Below are 15,314 nucleotides of genomic sequence, written 5' to 3' on the forward strand. Positions count from 1 at the left end.
TGTCGAATGCCGTCTTCCACTCATCACCTTGACGGATTCGGATCAAATTATAAGCCCCACGCAAGTCTAATTTAGAAAAAATTCTGGCCCCTCGTATACGGTCAAACAGTTCAGATATAAGTGGCAATGGGTATTTGTTGGTCTTGACCGTGATCTGGTTGAGTCCACGGTAGTCAATGCAGGGTCAAAGGGATCCATCTATCTTCTTAACCAAGAAGAACCCAGCCCCGGCCGGGGTGGAAGACTTTCGTATGAAACCCCTCTTCAAATTCTCCTTGATATAGGCCAACATGGATAGAGACTCGGGGCAGTCATAAGTCCGATGTAGAGGCAGCATCTCAGCCTCCCTTTTGCTGAAGACATCTGCAAACTGAGCGAACTGGGGGGGGGGCAGTCCCGCCAATGACTGAGGCAGAGGAGGCTGGACAGGAAGAATCTGCAACAGACAATGACCAAGGCACTTGGAGCCCCATTGGAGAACCTATCCAGAATTCCAGTCCAGGACCGGGGCATGCAGTCGAAGCCAAGGCAGGCCCAGTAGATCCGGATTGATGGCTTTGTGCAAAACAAGGAAATAAATTAGTTAAGAATGAAGGACTCCAACCTGGAGCTTCAACGGCTTGGTTTTAGAAACGATGGGATCAGGCAGAGGTAGTCCATTCACAGCCAAAGATGTCTCCAGGGGAACTGTGGGCAACTGATGATGAACCACTAGCTCCTTTTGGATGAAGTTTGCCTCAGAACCAGAGTCAAGATAGGCAGAAACTTGATGCATCCTCTCGCCGGATACTAGGGTCACAGGAATAGTTAGCTTGGGACAGAATGCTTTATTAAGTACCGTTCCACCTAGGGTTGTCTCTCCAACCAATTCTAGGCAATGGGGTCTCTCAGGTCTCTGGGGACACAGACGCACAATATGGCCTCCGAGGCCGCAATACAGACAAAGTCCAGAAGTGCGTCTGCGTTGTTTCTCCTGGATAGACAATTTGACATGGCTCATCTGCATAGGATCTTCTGGTGGGACGACTGAGGAGGATAGTAAGGATTGCTGGAAAGTAGAATCCAGCCTGGGAAGTTCTCTCTCCCGGAGAACCTCTTGGGAACGCTCCCGGATCCTCATGAGGCAAGTAGGATAAGATCGTCCAGGGTAGATGGCATATCGCGAGCGGCCAGCTCGTCCTAAATCCCTGAAGACAGTCCCTGACAGAATGTGGCCACCAAAGCCTCGTTGTTGCAGGTTAACTCAGCAGCCAGGATACGGAACTGTATGGCATACTTGCCCACGGAGAGGTCTCCCTAGTGTAGGATCAGCAGAGATGCAGCAGCCGAAGAAACTCTCCTAAGTTCCTCAAAGATCGAGCGGAAGGACCGTAAGAAGAACTGCAAGTCACAGGTCTCTGGTCCCTGATGTTCCCACAGAGGATATGCCAATTCCAGGGCTTTGCCAATATTGAGAGAGATGATGAAGGCAATCCTGATGTCATCCATACAGAAAGACCTGGCATGTAGTCTGAAGTGGATCAGGCACTGATTCAAAAATCCCCTGCAGGTCCTCGGGTCTCCGTCATAGCATGGAGGTAGCGGCAAGAAGCACCGGGGATCGGCACTGGTACAGACAGGAAGTGCAGCAGTAGGAACTGCGGGAATGGGTGTGGTGATGACTGTGGTTGGAGCAACCAGCCGATGGGCAATGGCGTTCACCGACAGGAGGAGTTGGTCTTGCCGTGACTGGACGTCTTGCATCTTGGCCAGCATGGCTTGTGTCGTCAAGGTCTCAGGTTGGCCAGCGGGGTCCATGGCCTGAGCGTACTGTCACGATGTGTGGGTATGTGGACCCACTTGGCCGCACTACCGTAGCAGGGAGGCAGCTGGCCAAACAACAGGGAACCCCAGCAATACAAAGTCCCGCAAGGGTACCTGGATAGTCCAGACAGTGACCAAAACTCTGGCACGGATGGAGATGGGTGCAGCAGGTAACGCCAGACGTGGCGGATGACAGCAGGTTCCGCAGGTTGCGCCAGACATAGCAAATCCCTCTGGACGTGGCAGATGACACAGGACCTTGCGGATGACACAGGTGCAGTAGACACGACTCCAACTAGTAGGCACAGGAACAAGAACACAGCATGGGATACAGGAACAGGTAACAGGGCAAGGGTAACAACTGGAACGGGAAACACTAAGGGACTATTTTCAAGACAGACTTGGGAATTACTAACAACGCTCAGGCAAAGATCAGAAGGGCTGGGGCTTTCTTATAGTCCAGGAAATCATGTGTGTTGATGATGATTTTCTTCATGTGCGCACTCTGGCCCTTTAAGAGTGGGCACGAGCGTGCGCGCGCACCCTATGGGACTCAGTCGCTTGGAGCGAAAGTGAGTGCTGGCATCTCCTGGGAAAGAGATGGGGACCAGCGCGCACAGATCCATGCCTGCGGGCGTCAGGAGGTGAGTAGACCCGACGGCCCGTGGCCATGGACGCTACAACCATCCTAAGTTAGCTTTGGTGAGAGAGTGGTAACTGAAGTAGTATATATCTATTCAAAACAAATGCTCAAACCCTAAATTGAGTGTTAAAGCGTACTTAACTTTTTAGGTGACTTTTCAGAATAAGCTGTCATATGTATGTACATGAGGAATAACACTATTTCTGGCCACATTTACTTGTATATAGCATTTTTTAGCATTTTTCCCCTCTGCAGGCTCTCTCTCTTATTCTCAGTTTTCCCCCAGATAATGGGAGGGGGCCTCACTGCCATCCTGTCTACTAGACACATCACACATAGGGAATAGAACATTATACTCCCCAATCTCAAAATATCACATATATACAGAAGCTGCAGCAACATGGAGGAGAGTATACAGGAATAATGAGAAGTTTAGCTAAGAATCAAGCACTTGGGTGAGATATAACACTTACCAGCAGCCTGTGTCTCCTTTGTGCTCCTGTTCCCCCTCCCCTCTCCATAGACATCTATGGGCAGTGTATCTGTGTGAGTGTCTCCCTCCCTGCTCCCTCCTCCAGCTTCCCCCTCCTCACATCATAGACATCTATGGGCAGCACGTCTGTGTCTGTGCAAATGCTCCCTTCTTCCCCTCCCCTTTCCATGAACTACTATGTGCAGCGTCTGTGTCTCTCTCTCTCTCTCTCTCTCTCTCTCTCTCTGATCCTGCTTCCTCCTGCTGCTCTCTCACCTTCCCATAGACATCTATGGGCAGGTTGTAAAGAAACACAGGCACTTGCTTCAGTCCGTCTTCTCTGCTCTTTTATTAGAGACAGATTTTGCTTGACTACAGGGAATGGACAGCAGACTACATGAAGAGAGGCACCTAGTGGCATTAACTTCACACAGAATGTACATGGAAAAAAATCAACGAAATTTTAACACTTTGTAAATTACAAAGTGGATTTATTTTAGGTATACTATATTTATAAGATACTTTCCTATTACTCCATTAATTAACGGTCTGTTGGATCGTCTTTATGATTTTTTTATTATTATGTATTTTCTTTTTGTTCCCCGCTCCCCTTCCATTCAGGTTTCAACCGAAATATTTGTAGTTACAGACTCACTCTTCTATCCATCTTCCTTCTCTCACACGATGTATCTTTCTGTTTCATATTAACCTCCTCAGCCCGGGATCCATTGTAGGAAGCTCACTTCAAGCTTCCTTTTACCCTTACTAGGAGTATTCTTTAGATGAATATGATCTCAATTCAGCTGTTGAACGTAGTTAAACAGTTCAATTTCTCAAAAATAGATTTTGCGATGTTCTCCTGCTCCAGGAAATCCACTTTCTTCAGGCAAAAACACCTGACCTCCCTAGACATTATTATAATTTGTTTTATGCACATACACCTCAGTAGGGTTCTAGAGGTTTATCTATAGCATTATCTAAACATATCACTTTTGAACATATGGCGTCTCTTGTTGACAGTGAAGGAAGATTCCTTTTCTTATAAATGAAACTAGAAGAGAGATACACAAATTAAACCCATTTACTCTGAAATTGAAAGACTAGAAAATTTATATAAACAATCCTTAGCAACCCAACACCACTGACAAATAACACAGTTTAGGTATTAATATAAGGACATACTGAATGAGAAATCTGTTTAAATGTACATGTCAGTAAAATACTCCATCTATGTGCATGGTGATAAAGCCACAAAACTAATGATGGGTTTGATCAAAAAGAGGAAAGCTCGCACATACAAGGCCGCTATACAACTCTTGTCTGGTCTGACTTCCAATCATCCCAGATACTGTATTTTTACTGCCATATACTGTATGTATATATACAGAGGAGTAGCTAGATTCTCCAGCAGCCGGGGCAAAGATTCAGTTTGGCACCCCCCCCAACCTCTTTCCCGACATCTCCTTCCCCCTCGCCGTGTTTGTTTTCTCTACTAATCAATGATGTGTCATTTCTTTTTCACATTTCTTTTTATGTAACGCGAGCATAAAAACATTTGTACATTTTACAAGCAATATAGTTCTTTACACAACACCAGAATAGTGCTCAGTACATAAATACAGCCCCAGAACCAAGCTCAGTACATATATACAGCACCAGCACAAATACAGCTCAATTTAGTGCAACCCCTGCTGTACAGATTTGTACGGCGTAAAACTACAGCCCCCAGCATGGCCCGAACAATGCTAAGGATATGCTGGGAGTTGCTGTTTCACAAAAATAAATCCTATCATAATCATACCACCCATCATCTCGCTGCAGATCATACAGTGACTACATTACTGATTAGAGGCAGAATAAACATTTACATTAAGTGACTCACCGGTGACGTCTCAGATTCTAGTTCTTTTTCTACATCCGGTCCAGACCTCTATGATGACTTCTCCCGGTCACAGACCATTTCTGCAGTTTTCCGCTCAGATGTCTTCAGCTTCTCACTTTTCCAACATTTCGACACCTATAAACAAAGATAAAGTTATCATTATACCACATACTACGCCCCTAAATATAATAGCGCCATACACTGCACCTCTAATTATAATAGCACCATACACCGTGTCCCACACACACACACTGTGCCCCCTGTAGATAGTGTCTGCCATAGAGCACCCTGTAGATAGTGCCACCATAGAGCCCACCCCTGTATAGTGTCCCACAAATAAGTCCCCCTATAGTGCTCTACAGATAGCCCACCCCTGTATATAGCCCCCCTGTAGATATAGCCCAGCCCTGTATATAGTGCTCCATGTATAGCCCAACCCTGTATATAGCCCCGTGTAGATATAGCCCAGCCCTGTATATAGTGCTCCACATATAGCCCAACCCTGTATATAGCCCCCTGTAGATATAGCCCACCCCTGTATATAGTGCTCCACAGATAGCTCCCCTATAGTGCTCCACAGAAAGCCCACCCCTGTATATAGCCCCCCTGTAGATATAGCCCACCCCTGTATATAGTGCTCCACATATAGTCCACCCCTGTATATAGTGTTTCACAGATAGCCCACCCCTGTATATACTATATAGAGGGGTGGGCTATCTGTGGAGCACTATATACAGGGGTAGACTATATGTACAGGGGGGCTATATACAGGGGTGGGCTTTCTGTGGAGCACAATAGGGGGAGCTATTTGAGGGATACTATATACAGGGTTGGACTATATCTACAGGGGGACTATATACAGGGGTGGGCTATATCTACAGGGGGGCTATATACAGGGGTGGCTGATCTATGTAGCACTATATACAGGGGTGGGCTATATCTACAGGGGGGCTATATACTATATAGCCCCCCCTGTTGATATAGCCCACCCCTGTATATAGTGCTCCATAGATCTCCCACCCCTGTATATAGCCCCCTGTAGCTATAGCCCACCCCTGTATATGGTGCTCCATAGATAGCCCACCCCAGTATATAGCCCCCCCTGTAGATAGACACCCCCCCCCCGTAGATAAAGCCCCCACATGTAAATAAAGCCCCCCCATAGATAAAGTCCCCCCATAGATAAAGTCCTCCTCGTAGATAAAGGCCCCCCCATGTAGACAAAGTCCCCCCTCCGTAGATAAAGTTCCCCTTGTAGAAAAAGCCCCCACTGTAGATACAGCCACACACTTTTTTATTACAGTTAAAAAAAACAAAAAACTATTCAAACTCACCTTAATCCCGTTCCCACGCCGGCCGCTCTTCTGCGCCGGTCTCCTGGGGGTTGAACGAAGCGTCTATGAAAGGCGCTGATTGGCTGGGCAGGATGACTTTCCCTGTCAATCAGCGCCTGTCATCGACGGAAGCTTCACTGGTACAAAAGGTACCAGTCGCTTCACTGGTACAGAAGCGCTGAATAGCCAGACACGGAACGTGCCCGGTCATTCATTGCTTCTAATTGTACCTGTGTCCTATAGACACAGGTACAATTATAGTGCAGGAGGAGGTGGCGCTGGCGCCCCCTCTAAGTTGCGCACAGGGCACATGCCCTGCCTGCCCCCCCTAGCTACGCACCTGTATATATATATATATATATATATATATATATATATATATATATACACAGTATATGTATAAAAAAAAAAGATATATATATATTAATAAATATATACATACTGTACACACGTATTTATATAATGTTGTATATATAAATAATACTGCTTTATGCTGTACACACATATGTATAATACACCAAACAGCGAGGAAGCAGCACTCCAAAATAAAGTTAATTTATTCACCAAACATTCACAGCACCTTCATTGAGAAGGTGAAACGTTGCTGTGAATATTTACTGAATAAATCGACTTCCTTTTGCAGTGCTGCTTCCTCACTGTTTGACTTTTGTGATCCACATGGAGAGGTTGCTCCTTAGAAGTCCTGCAGTCACCGCATTTTTTTTTTTTTGCTACAGTGCTTCTCCATAGACTTTTGTTTTCCTCATAAAATACACCTATATACTGTACTCACATGTAATACTGCTATATACTGTACACACCAATAATATCACTGTATACCATACACACATAATACTGCTATATACTTTACTCACATTTAATAATGCTACCGTAAATATACTGTACTCACATATAATACCGCTATATACTGTATACACATATAATACCACTATGTACACTACACACATATAATATCCCTATATATTCTACACATCACAGTTTTGATACTATTTATACAATAACACAATAAAAACACAGGTTTTCCTAAACATAGCTGCAAAACCACAATTTATCATACATAACCAAGAATCATATACAGTGAAGGAAATAAGTATTTGATCCCTTGCTGATTTTGTAAGTTTGCTCACTGTCAAAGACATGAACAGTCTAGAATTTTTAGGCTAGGTTAATTTTACCAGTAAGAGATAGATTATATTCACTGTATATCCACGTGTACTTGACTTGGCTTCTAGGTAGAGTAATATTAGTCCTTATAATGGAATATTCTCTGTCAATTGGTGTTGCATAACTAGCAACAAATGATAACTTTTCCTTATATTCTGTTGCAATAAATTGCAATTCGTTGGAGCTGTTTTGTCAATATAGATATATATATATGTTTATTATACCTCCAATGGCTCATTATGAGTTGGATCAACAAAAATATAAGGACTTCTATGGCTATATTAAAGGGAATCTGTCAGAAGAACATTACCTTCCAAACTGGCCCCAGTGTTTGGTAGGCAATCAAAACCTCTTTCCACACATACATATTTTATGCTGCAATTCAAAATAGTTTTTGTGAAAATCACATTTTTCTTTAAATGCAATTCAGCTGCAAGTGCCACTCGGGTGGACCATTCTTATATAGGTATGTGTGGAAAGGGTTTTAGATTGCCTACTAAATACTGCAGCCCATTTGGTAGGCAATGATCTGCTGATAGATTTTCGTAATTATATACAGTGGCAAGAAAAACGAAGTGAACCCTTTGGAATTACCTGAAATTCTGCATTATTTCCTTGTAAAATGTAGTCTAATTGTTATCTAAGTCAAATCATAGATAGACACAATCTAACTAAACTAATAACACTCAAACAGTTGTACATATTGTGTCTTTTATTGAGCATATTGATTAAACATCCACAGTTCAAGGAGAAAAAGTATGTGAATCCTAATAACTTTTCGATTCTCCTTTACCAGCAATTATCTCCATCAAACATTTCCTTTTGCTTCAAAAATATTTGCACAACATTTAGAAATAATTTTGTACTATTCCTCCTTGCAAATGTGTTTCAGTTCATCAATATTTCTGGGATGCCTTGCGTGCACATATATATCAGATCTTCAGATCATGCCACAGTATCTCGATAGGGTTAAGGTGAGAACTCTGACTTGGCCATCTTAAAACACAAATCTTCTTCTCTTTTAACCATTCTTTAGGTGATTTACTTCTGTGCTTTGGATCTTTGTCTTGTTGCATCACCCAAAGTCCCTTCAGTTTGAGGTCATGTACTGCTGCCCTTACATTCTCCTGTGAGGCAAATCAGCCCCAAATCATGATGCTCCCTCAATATGCTTCACAGTTGGAATGAGGTTTTGGTGTTAGTGTGCAGCGGTTTCCTTTACTTATAAACATGGCGTTGTACATTGGTGCTAAAAAGTCTAAGGCCCCATGCACACGAACGTGTTTTTGCGGCCGCAATTCCCCCGAAAATCCACGGGAGAATTGCGGCCCCATTCTTTTCTATGGGGCCATGAACACGACCGTAGTTTTTGCGGTCCTTGCACGGCCTGGGAGCCCGGACCGCAGAAAGAACGGGCATGTCTTATTACGGCCCTGTTCTGCGGTCCGGGCTCATTGAAAACAATGGCGGCGACCATGTGCATGTCCCGCTACGGTCGTGTGCTTGAGGCCTAACTTTTGTCACATCTGTCCATAGAACATTTTCCCAGAAGCATTGTGGAACATCCAGGTGGTCTTGAGCAAACTGGAAACAGACTGCAATTTTTTTTTGAACAGCAGCAACTTCTTATGTGGTGTCCCTAATAGTGGACACATGAACAGAGGTTTTTGCAGTTTGTAGAGTCTACTCTAGGTCTTTTACTGTTACCCTTTCTCTCCTCTATCAGAATTGCCCGTTGTGCTCTTGGAGTGATCTTAACAGGACACCCACTCCGAGGGAGAGTACCAACAATTTCCCCCATTTGTAGACAATTTGTCTACTGTGGATTAATGTACACCAAGCTATGTAGCCTTTTCCAGCTTCATTCATTCCTATAACATATCTTCTGAGGTCTTCTAAAAGTTGTTTGTCTCAAGGCATGTTTGCACTAACTAATCTGTCTTCAAAAGAACAGATTTATCAGTAACCAGGCTTTGTATTCCTTTATGTATTGGGCAAAATATCTGTAAAACCGACACTTGCAATCACATCTCCTGAATTCAAACACGTTTTGCCAAGTGGCTTCTGGAGAAGTGATCATTTACTTTTTCTCCCTGCACTGTAGATGTTTACGCAATATGCTCAACAATACACATGAACAGTACAACTATTTGTGCATTATTAGATACGTTAGATTGTGTTTGTTTCTAGTTGTGACTCTGAAGACAACCAGACCTCATTTTATTAGTAATCAATGCAGAAATCCAGGTAATTCCAAAGGCTTTACTAACTTTTTCTTGTAACTCTAAGAATCCTTGGATACCATGAATGAAAATATTAATCCAAATGGTAGTTGTTTAACAGCTCGAAGATTGAGACAACGCTGATATCTCATAGACAAATGTCGCATTTCTTGTGTCCTGCTAAATCACTGAAACTCATAATAAACTGACTGGATGGTTCCCAAAATGAAAGAGAGTATTTTTGATATCATTCCCTTAGGAAAAAGGTATTTAATTTAAATTCATAACATATACTTAAATGTAGCTCCAAAAGAAAAGCTGCACTGTTGATTACTTGCTCTCTGAGCTGTGGGGGGCAGCTAAACAGTATTTAGCTATTTTTAAATGGTATGAAATATTGTGCTATGAATTTAATATTATTCCTCTCTTTTGCATGCAGAAGCTACCATTCCGGCAGGACCCATTAAGCGAGAACATTCCATTATTCAAAAAGGATTCATGCAAAATCCCAAAATATCTGTCAGTACGTCATCAGGAAAAGCAAATGACTGCTTCGTAGCAAAACAAGTATGCAAAGATGACCCTAATTGTCTGTTTTTATATGAAAACTTTCAAATTCATTGCATTCACCCACATGAATGCATTCTTAATGATGCATTACAAAGTTGCTTCACAGCTTGGAGTGAACTGAAAAAGACTCTTATGGGAAACTGTTTATGCCCCAACTCAACAAAAAGAAAATGTATAAAAGTTTGGAATAGCATTTATAATAATACCTGTTTACAACATGCAAAAGAAAGACAACTTTCCACATATTCAGAAGACAAAAATGATTTTTCTGCCCTGGATCCATGTAAGTAAAACGATAACATGGTATTTTTGCATACACAGGTAAATATACTGAATATAATAAATTAAAGACTTCAGAATTTTAGCTGTATTTCTGTAAATTTATAGAGCATTGCAAGCTTAAAAAGTATTATGAAGGGATATGATTTGTTAATGGAGACACAAAAAACAGGGGCAGCCATGTGTATATCAAATAGCCTTAACAGGACTAAAAAAGAGTGTGCTCTTAAGGGAGTTTTCCAACTACTAAAAATTGATGTCTTATCCTCAGGATAGGCCATCAATAGCTGATGGGTTGCCATCTGGCTCCCGGGACCCCCACTGATCAGCTATTTTGAAGGGGCCACAGCGCTCATATGAGAGCTGCTTCCCCTTCATTTCTTCTTGCTCACTGTGAATCGTCGACACGCATCTAGCGGCGATTCACAGGTATTTCAGCCTTTTCTCCCATTGAATTAAAGTGAATGAATGAAAAGGGTGCAACACCTGTGAATCGCCACTAAATGCGTGTCGACTATTTACAGTGGGCAAAAATAAATGAAGGGGAAGCAGTGCTCGTATTAGCACTGCAGCCTCTTCGAAAAAAACAGATCAGCAGGGGTCCCGAATGTCCCTAAGGGGTCCCTAAGGACAGGCCATCAATTTTTAGTGGCTGGAAACCCCTTTTAAGGCTACAGTATCTTAACATCTGTGTTAAATGTTCTGTTACAGATTCCCTCAAATTTACTGCATGCAGTGCTATTTTTCACATCAAAATGACAGGCACCTTGGTGGAACCAGATAGAACCCAACTTAAGTCAACTGGGTAATTCGGGCACCGGTGGTATCCGTCGTGCAACGGATCCAGCATTGCGTCATGGCTTCATTTATAAATGAAAGGCATGACACATATGTGAACAGAGTCTAACAGGTTTGACATACAAGTTAACATACTATCATCTGAATTTTAGAGAATACACCACTGTTGATTGCCCTGACCACAAGATCATGAATAAGTTCTAGTCAAATTCAGTTAAATGTGGTCAGCTATGTTATAACCATATTGATTAACATACATTGTAAAGCTCCATGTGGATAAAGCATAGGGGAAAAACATGACAGCTCCTGCTGTGAAAAGATGTAGTGCCATAGATGGTGCATACAGCAGCTACTTTGCCGCTTTTGCATTTTTTGTATTTAACTATAATTGTTAAGAAATATACTTGGAGCTTCTCTAAAGGGTTAGCCTATTTCTTTAGAAACACATTAACGAGTTAAGTTAGAGTAAACTTTTTTTGTGATGACTACTTAAAATTGCATTGAAAATTATGATGTATATGGTAGGATTGAGCTGACAGGATTTCCACGCAGTGCATGCGTAAAGGCACCGTACTTAAAATGGCAATGCACTGTTCTCAATGCCAGGTATTTGTTACCCGTCTGAATTACACACCACTGTACTCAACTTTGCTATATCTTCGTTACTGAACATTGACTTGTCTGATTACTCTCCTGAACTGTTTCTGTTCCGCACACCCAGCTGTGCTACTTTAATGTTACCTACAACGGTTATCTATCTACGATATACCCTCCCGACTGATTCTGCATCTGTCTGATATCTCATGATTACTTCTGGACTGCCTGAGCACACTGTGGTTCCCATCTTCTGTATACCCTTCATGGTACATTAAAGAAGCTTTTGACATTGCCCAAAGCCCACACTTAGGGTCTGATTCCACCCCCAGTTAGCTGTAATCCACAGAATCAAGCACTGGACCAACTAGCGGCACCTATTTCCAAGGGCTAGCAGAGTACCACAACCCTAAATAAAGTTGTGGGAAAGGGTTGAGCTTTAAGTGAAATGGTATTATTTAATTGGATATCTATTTGGGTACCACAGGAATCAGATCATTAAACACAGGAAATAAGGCAGTTAAAAATCTCCTAAAAAATAATTAGGTCTAGAGCAAATGAGGTCTTCTTATAGAGGTGGTCTTTTTGAGAGGTCAAAATGTAGTTGCGTTGAATCTATAAAAATAATTAAATTCCTAGCAGATTGTACAAAACAAATAATACATATGATGGCATTGGCAATAAATGTCTGATTGACATAATCTACAGTTATCACAAGGGGTAAGTGTACCCACTGGGCCATACCGCCTTGATGGTATGGCAGCTGGCCAACAGGACACAGGTCACAGTCTATAGTTCGTATAGTGCACCTGTGGTAGCTCAGATAGTAGCAAGACAGGATCGGCTGGGACTAGGCAGCAGGCAGGTGCCAGGCGTGGTGTAGCAGGACAGGCGTGGAACACAGCACAGCACGACTTCAGCTCAACACGGCACTTGACCAGACTAGCACGGGATACAGGTTACAGGTAGCAGGAACGGGGAACTGGAAAACACTTGGGGGACCATTGCATAGACATACCAGGATAATGACAACAAGGCTCAGGCAAGGTAGGAAGGGGCAGGGCCCTTCTTATAGTCCAGGGTGCTCTGGGAGTAATCAGGTCAATCTCACACCTGTGTGCGACCTGGCTCCTTGTCTGGACTATGCTCGCGAGCGCATCCTGGTGGTCACTGTGGAACAGGACGGCCGCATGTGCAGACATCTCTGGAGAGAAGGGCATCGACAGGATGGAAGGAGTTCGTGGTCAGCGACCACGGACGTTACAACAGTGTTGTGAAAGGTTACTTAACTCTTTCTAAATATTCCTTACTTTCCCATATTTGTCACACTAAATGGTTTGTGAAAATCTGTTGGGTTAAGATGAAGACCTTGACTTGACCAATTCATTCTCTTTCTAGACTATTTCGATGTAGATTTGCTTTTTATATCTTGGATTATTGGCATGTTGCATTATCCAGAATGAAAATCACAGAATAAAATAAGCTGATCAAAAATATTACACAGTAAAACGTAACCTTTAATTAATATATTGGAATAAATAAGGGAAAATAAATAACCCTCAAAATAATGATGCAAAAATTAGTAAGGGTGAGGGATTTTTTTTTGTTCATTGAGTTAAGAGAACAAGAAAAACAACAAATTTGCCCCCCCTGGTAAAACCTATTGGGTCACCCTTCCTAGTTGGATTAATGCCCCTTCTCAAGAGACGACTCCAACCTCCAACCTGTACCCTAGATACCCTATTATTGGCCTAGCCAATGTAGCAGTGGATATCAAGTACAGAGGTGGGACCTAAAACAAGGCAAATGCACAAATGGAGAAAGCAAAAATGTGCAAGAACTTCAAACTGTGCACAACAATGGGTAGGCACAAATGAAGAAAAAAATAAATGATACACAGCAAAAAGAAATACTCATACAAAAACATACCACAACCACCAGACGGAGGTTGTGAATGATGAAAAAGAAAACAGTATGTCTAGAGAGGTGGCTCTGATTGACTTAAAATGATAGACATAATAAGCTGCGTTCCAACACGTTTCCCCTGAAAATTGGCAGATTCATCAGGGAACAAACAAGCAGTCAAAAATAAATAGTCAAAAAACAAGATCAATACTTGTAAAACATAATGCAACAGAGCTGGATATAAAAAGTCCTACTGGTTCAAGATTATCAATATGTACAACAGCAAATAAAACCAATGTATCATGTGGGTTAAGGTGCTCACAATCCATGTTACCATATGTAGTACAGAGAAGGAGAAGATAACCCCATCAATTCACAGGGAAGTTCTCCAGGCTAGTTCAGTCCTGGAATCCGTCATTGCAGACCATGATGATAGTGCATGTGGTAGGCCGCTATCCAGAATGGCAAGTTATCCAGGTCCTGAGGCAACAAAGCTTACACGATCACCATGTTTCCCTGTTGGCATGATGTTCTTACTGTGTAGTGTTATATCTGTTAAGCGGTAGACTTGATGGACTTTTGACATGTGTCAATGGCATCAGAAGCTTATAACTGGTCTTTAGCTTACCTTAGCTGAAGATAAATAGACCTGCAGTTCTCTGGCTGTAATTTATATCTGAGAAAATTTGCCACTGTTCCATGTGTTCCCAATTTGGACATATAGTTATGATTTTCAATGTGCTTTGATGGAACTCCTTAGAAATGTCTTTTATTTATACTTTTTTTTCCTGTTTGCTAACAATGCAGTTAGTTTGGAGTGGGGAATGCTGCACACCTGTAGATGGGCTGCCTCTATGGTATGCATTCCCTTGGTTGTGCATTTTCAGAAAAAACAAGGTTTTCAGCATAATAGTAGCTGATTATAATGCTGATTTGTGTTTCTTTAAAAGTAGCTATAATTTACAAAAGGAATTTAAATGTATTATTTAGCAACAACCTAAATCGCAAATGTACACCATGTCATGGTCTAAAATGAATCACTATAGATAGCTTACTTTCCTTTTTTTCAGATTCTTTTCAAGGGACAATTAATTTAGATTGGGATACCAGTTCATTGAAGAATATGGGTAATGTATATTATAAAAATACATATTTTTATATAATCATGAAACACGAAATGTAACTAAAGACAATAGTGTACATATATGATATACAAAACATCAAGCTTAGAAAGCTTAGAAAGCACCTACCCCTGGTAAAGCTAGTATAGAAAGAATATATGTTACTATTTTATGGGCTATAATAAACTTAATTAACTTAACATTTCTTGCCAATATTCCACTAAATTAATTTAGATTTTTTTTGTGTATTTGAGGAATCAATTTTTTTTTAAGATTATTATTTTAATTAGGACATTTTATAAAAATCTTACAGCCCTATTGCCACTTAACTTATAATAGCTTTTCTTCTTAGTGATTAGCTGCTTTAGTAAAACATTGTAAATGACCATTTAATAAATACGACACTAGAGCCTATTACTGGGGTAACATATAACTCTTACCAGCAACCTGTGTCTCCTCTCAGTCTCTGCTCTTGCTCTCTTCTTCTGCTTCCCCTTCCCTCTCCA

General features: G+C 41.7%; 1 protein-coding gene across 1 annotated transcript in view; it reads left to right on the forward strand.

Annotated features, from left to right (window-relative positions):
* The window catches only part of GFRAL (GDNF family receptor alpha like), a 70,817-nt gene that overhangs the window by 12,340 nt on the left and 43,163 nt on the right, over positions 1 to 15,314 (forward strand). Inside the window, exons 4-5 of the mRNA XM_075863681.1 lie at positions 9,981 to 10,394; positions 14,758 to 14,814. Of these exons, the coding sequence (XP_075719796.1) occupies positions 9,981 to 10,394; positions 14,758 to 14,814 (471 nt within the window). The remainder of the gene's footprint in view (positions 1 to 9,980; positions 10,395 to 14,757; positions 14,815 to 15,314) is intronic.

This window comes from Rhinoderma darwinii, chromosome 4, assembly GCF_050947455.1.
Source record: "Rhinoderma darwinii isolate aRhiDar2 chromosome 4, aRhiDar2.hap1, whole genome shotgun sequence".
NCBI lineage: Eukaryota > Metazoa > Chordata > Amphibia > Anura > Rhinodermatidae > Rhinoderma > Rhinoderma darwinii.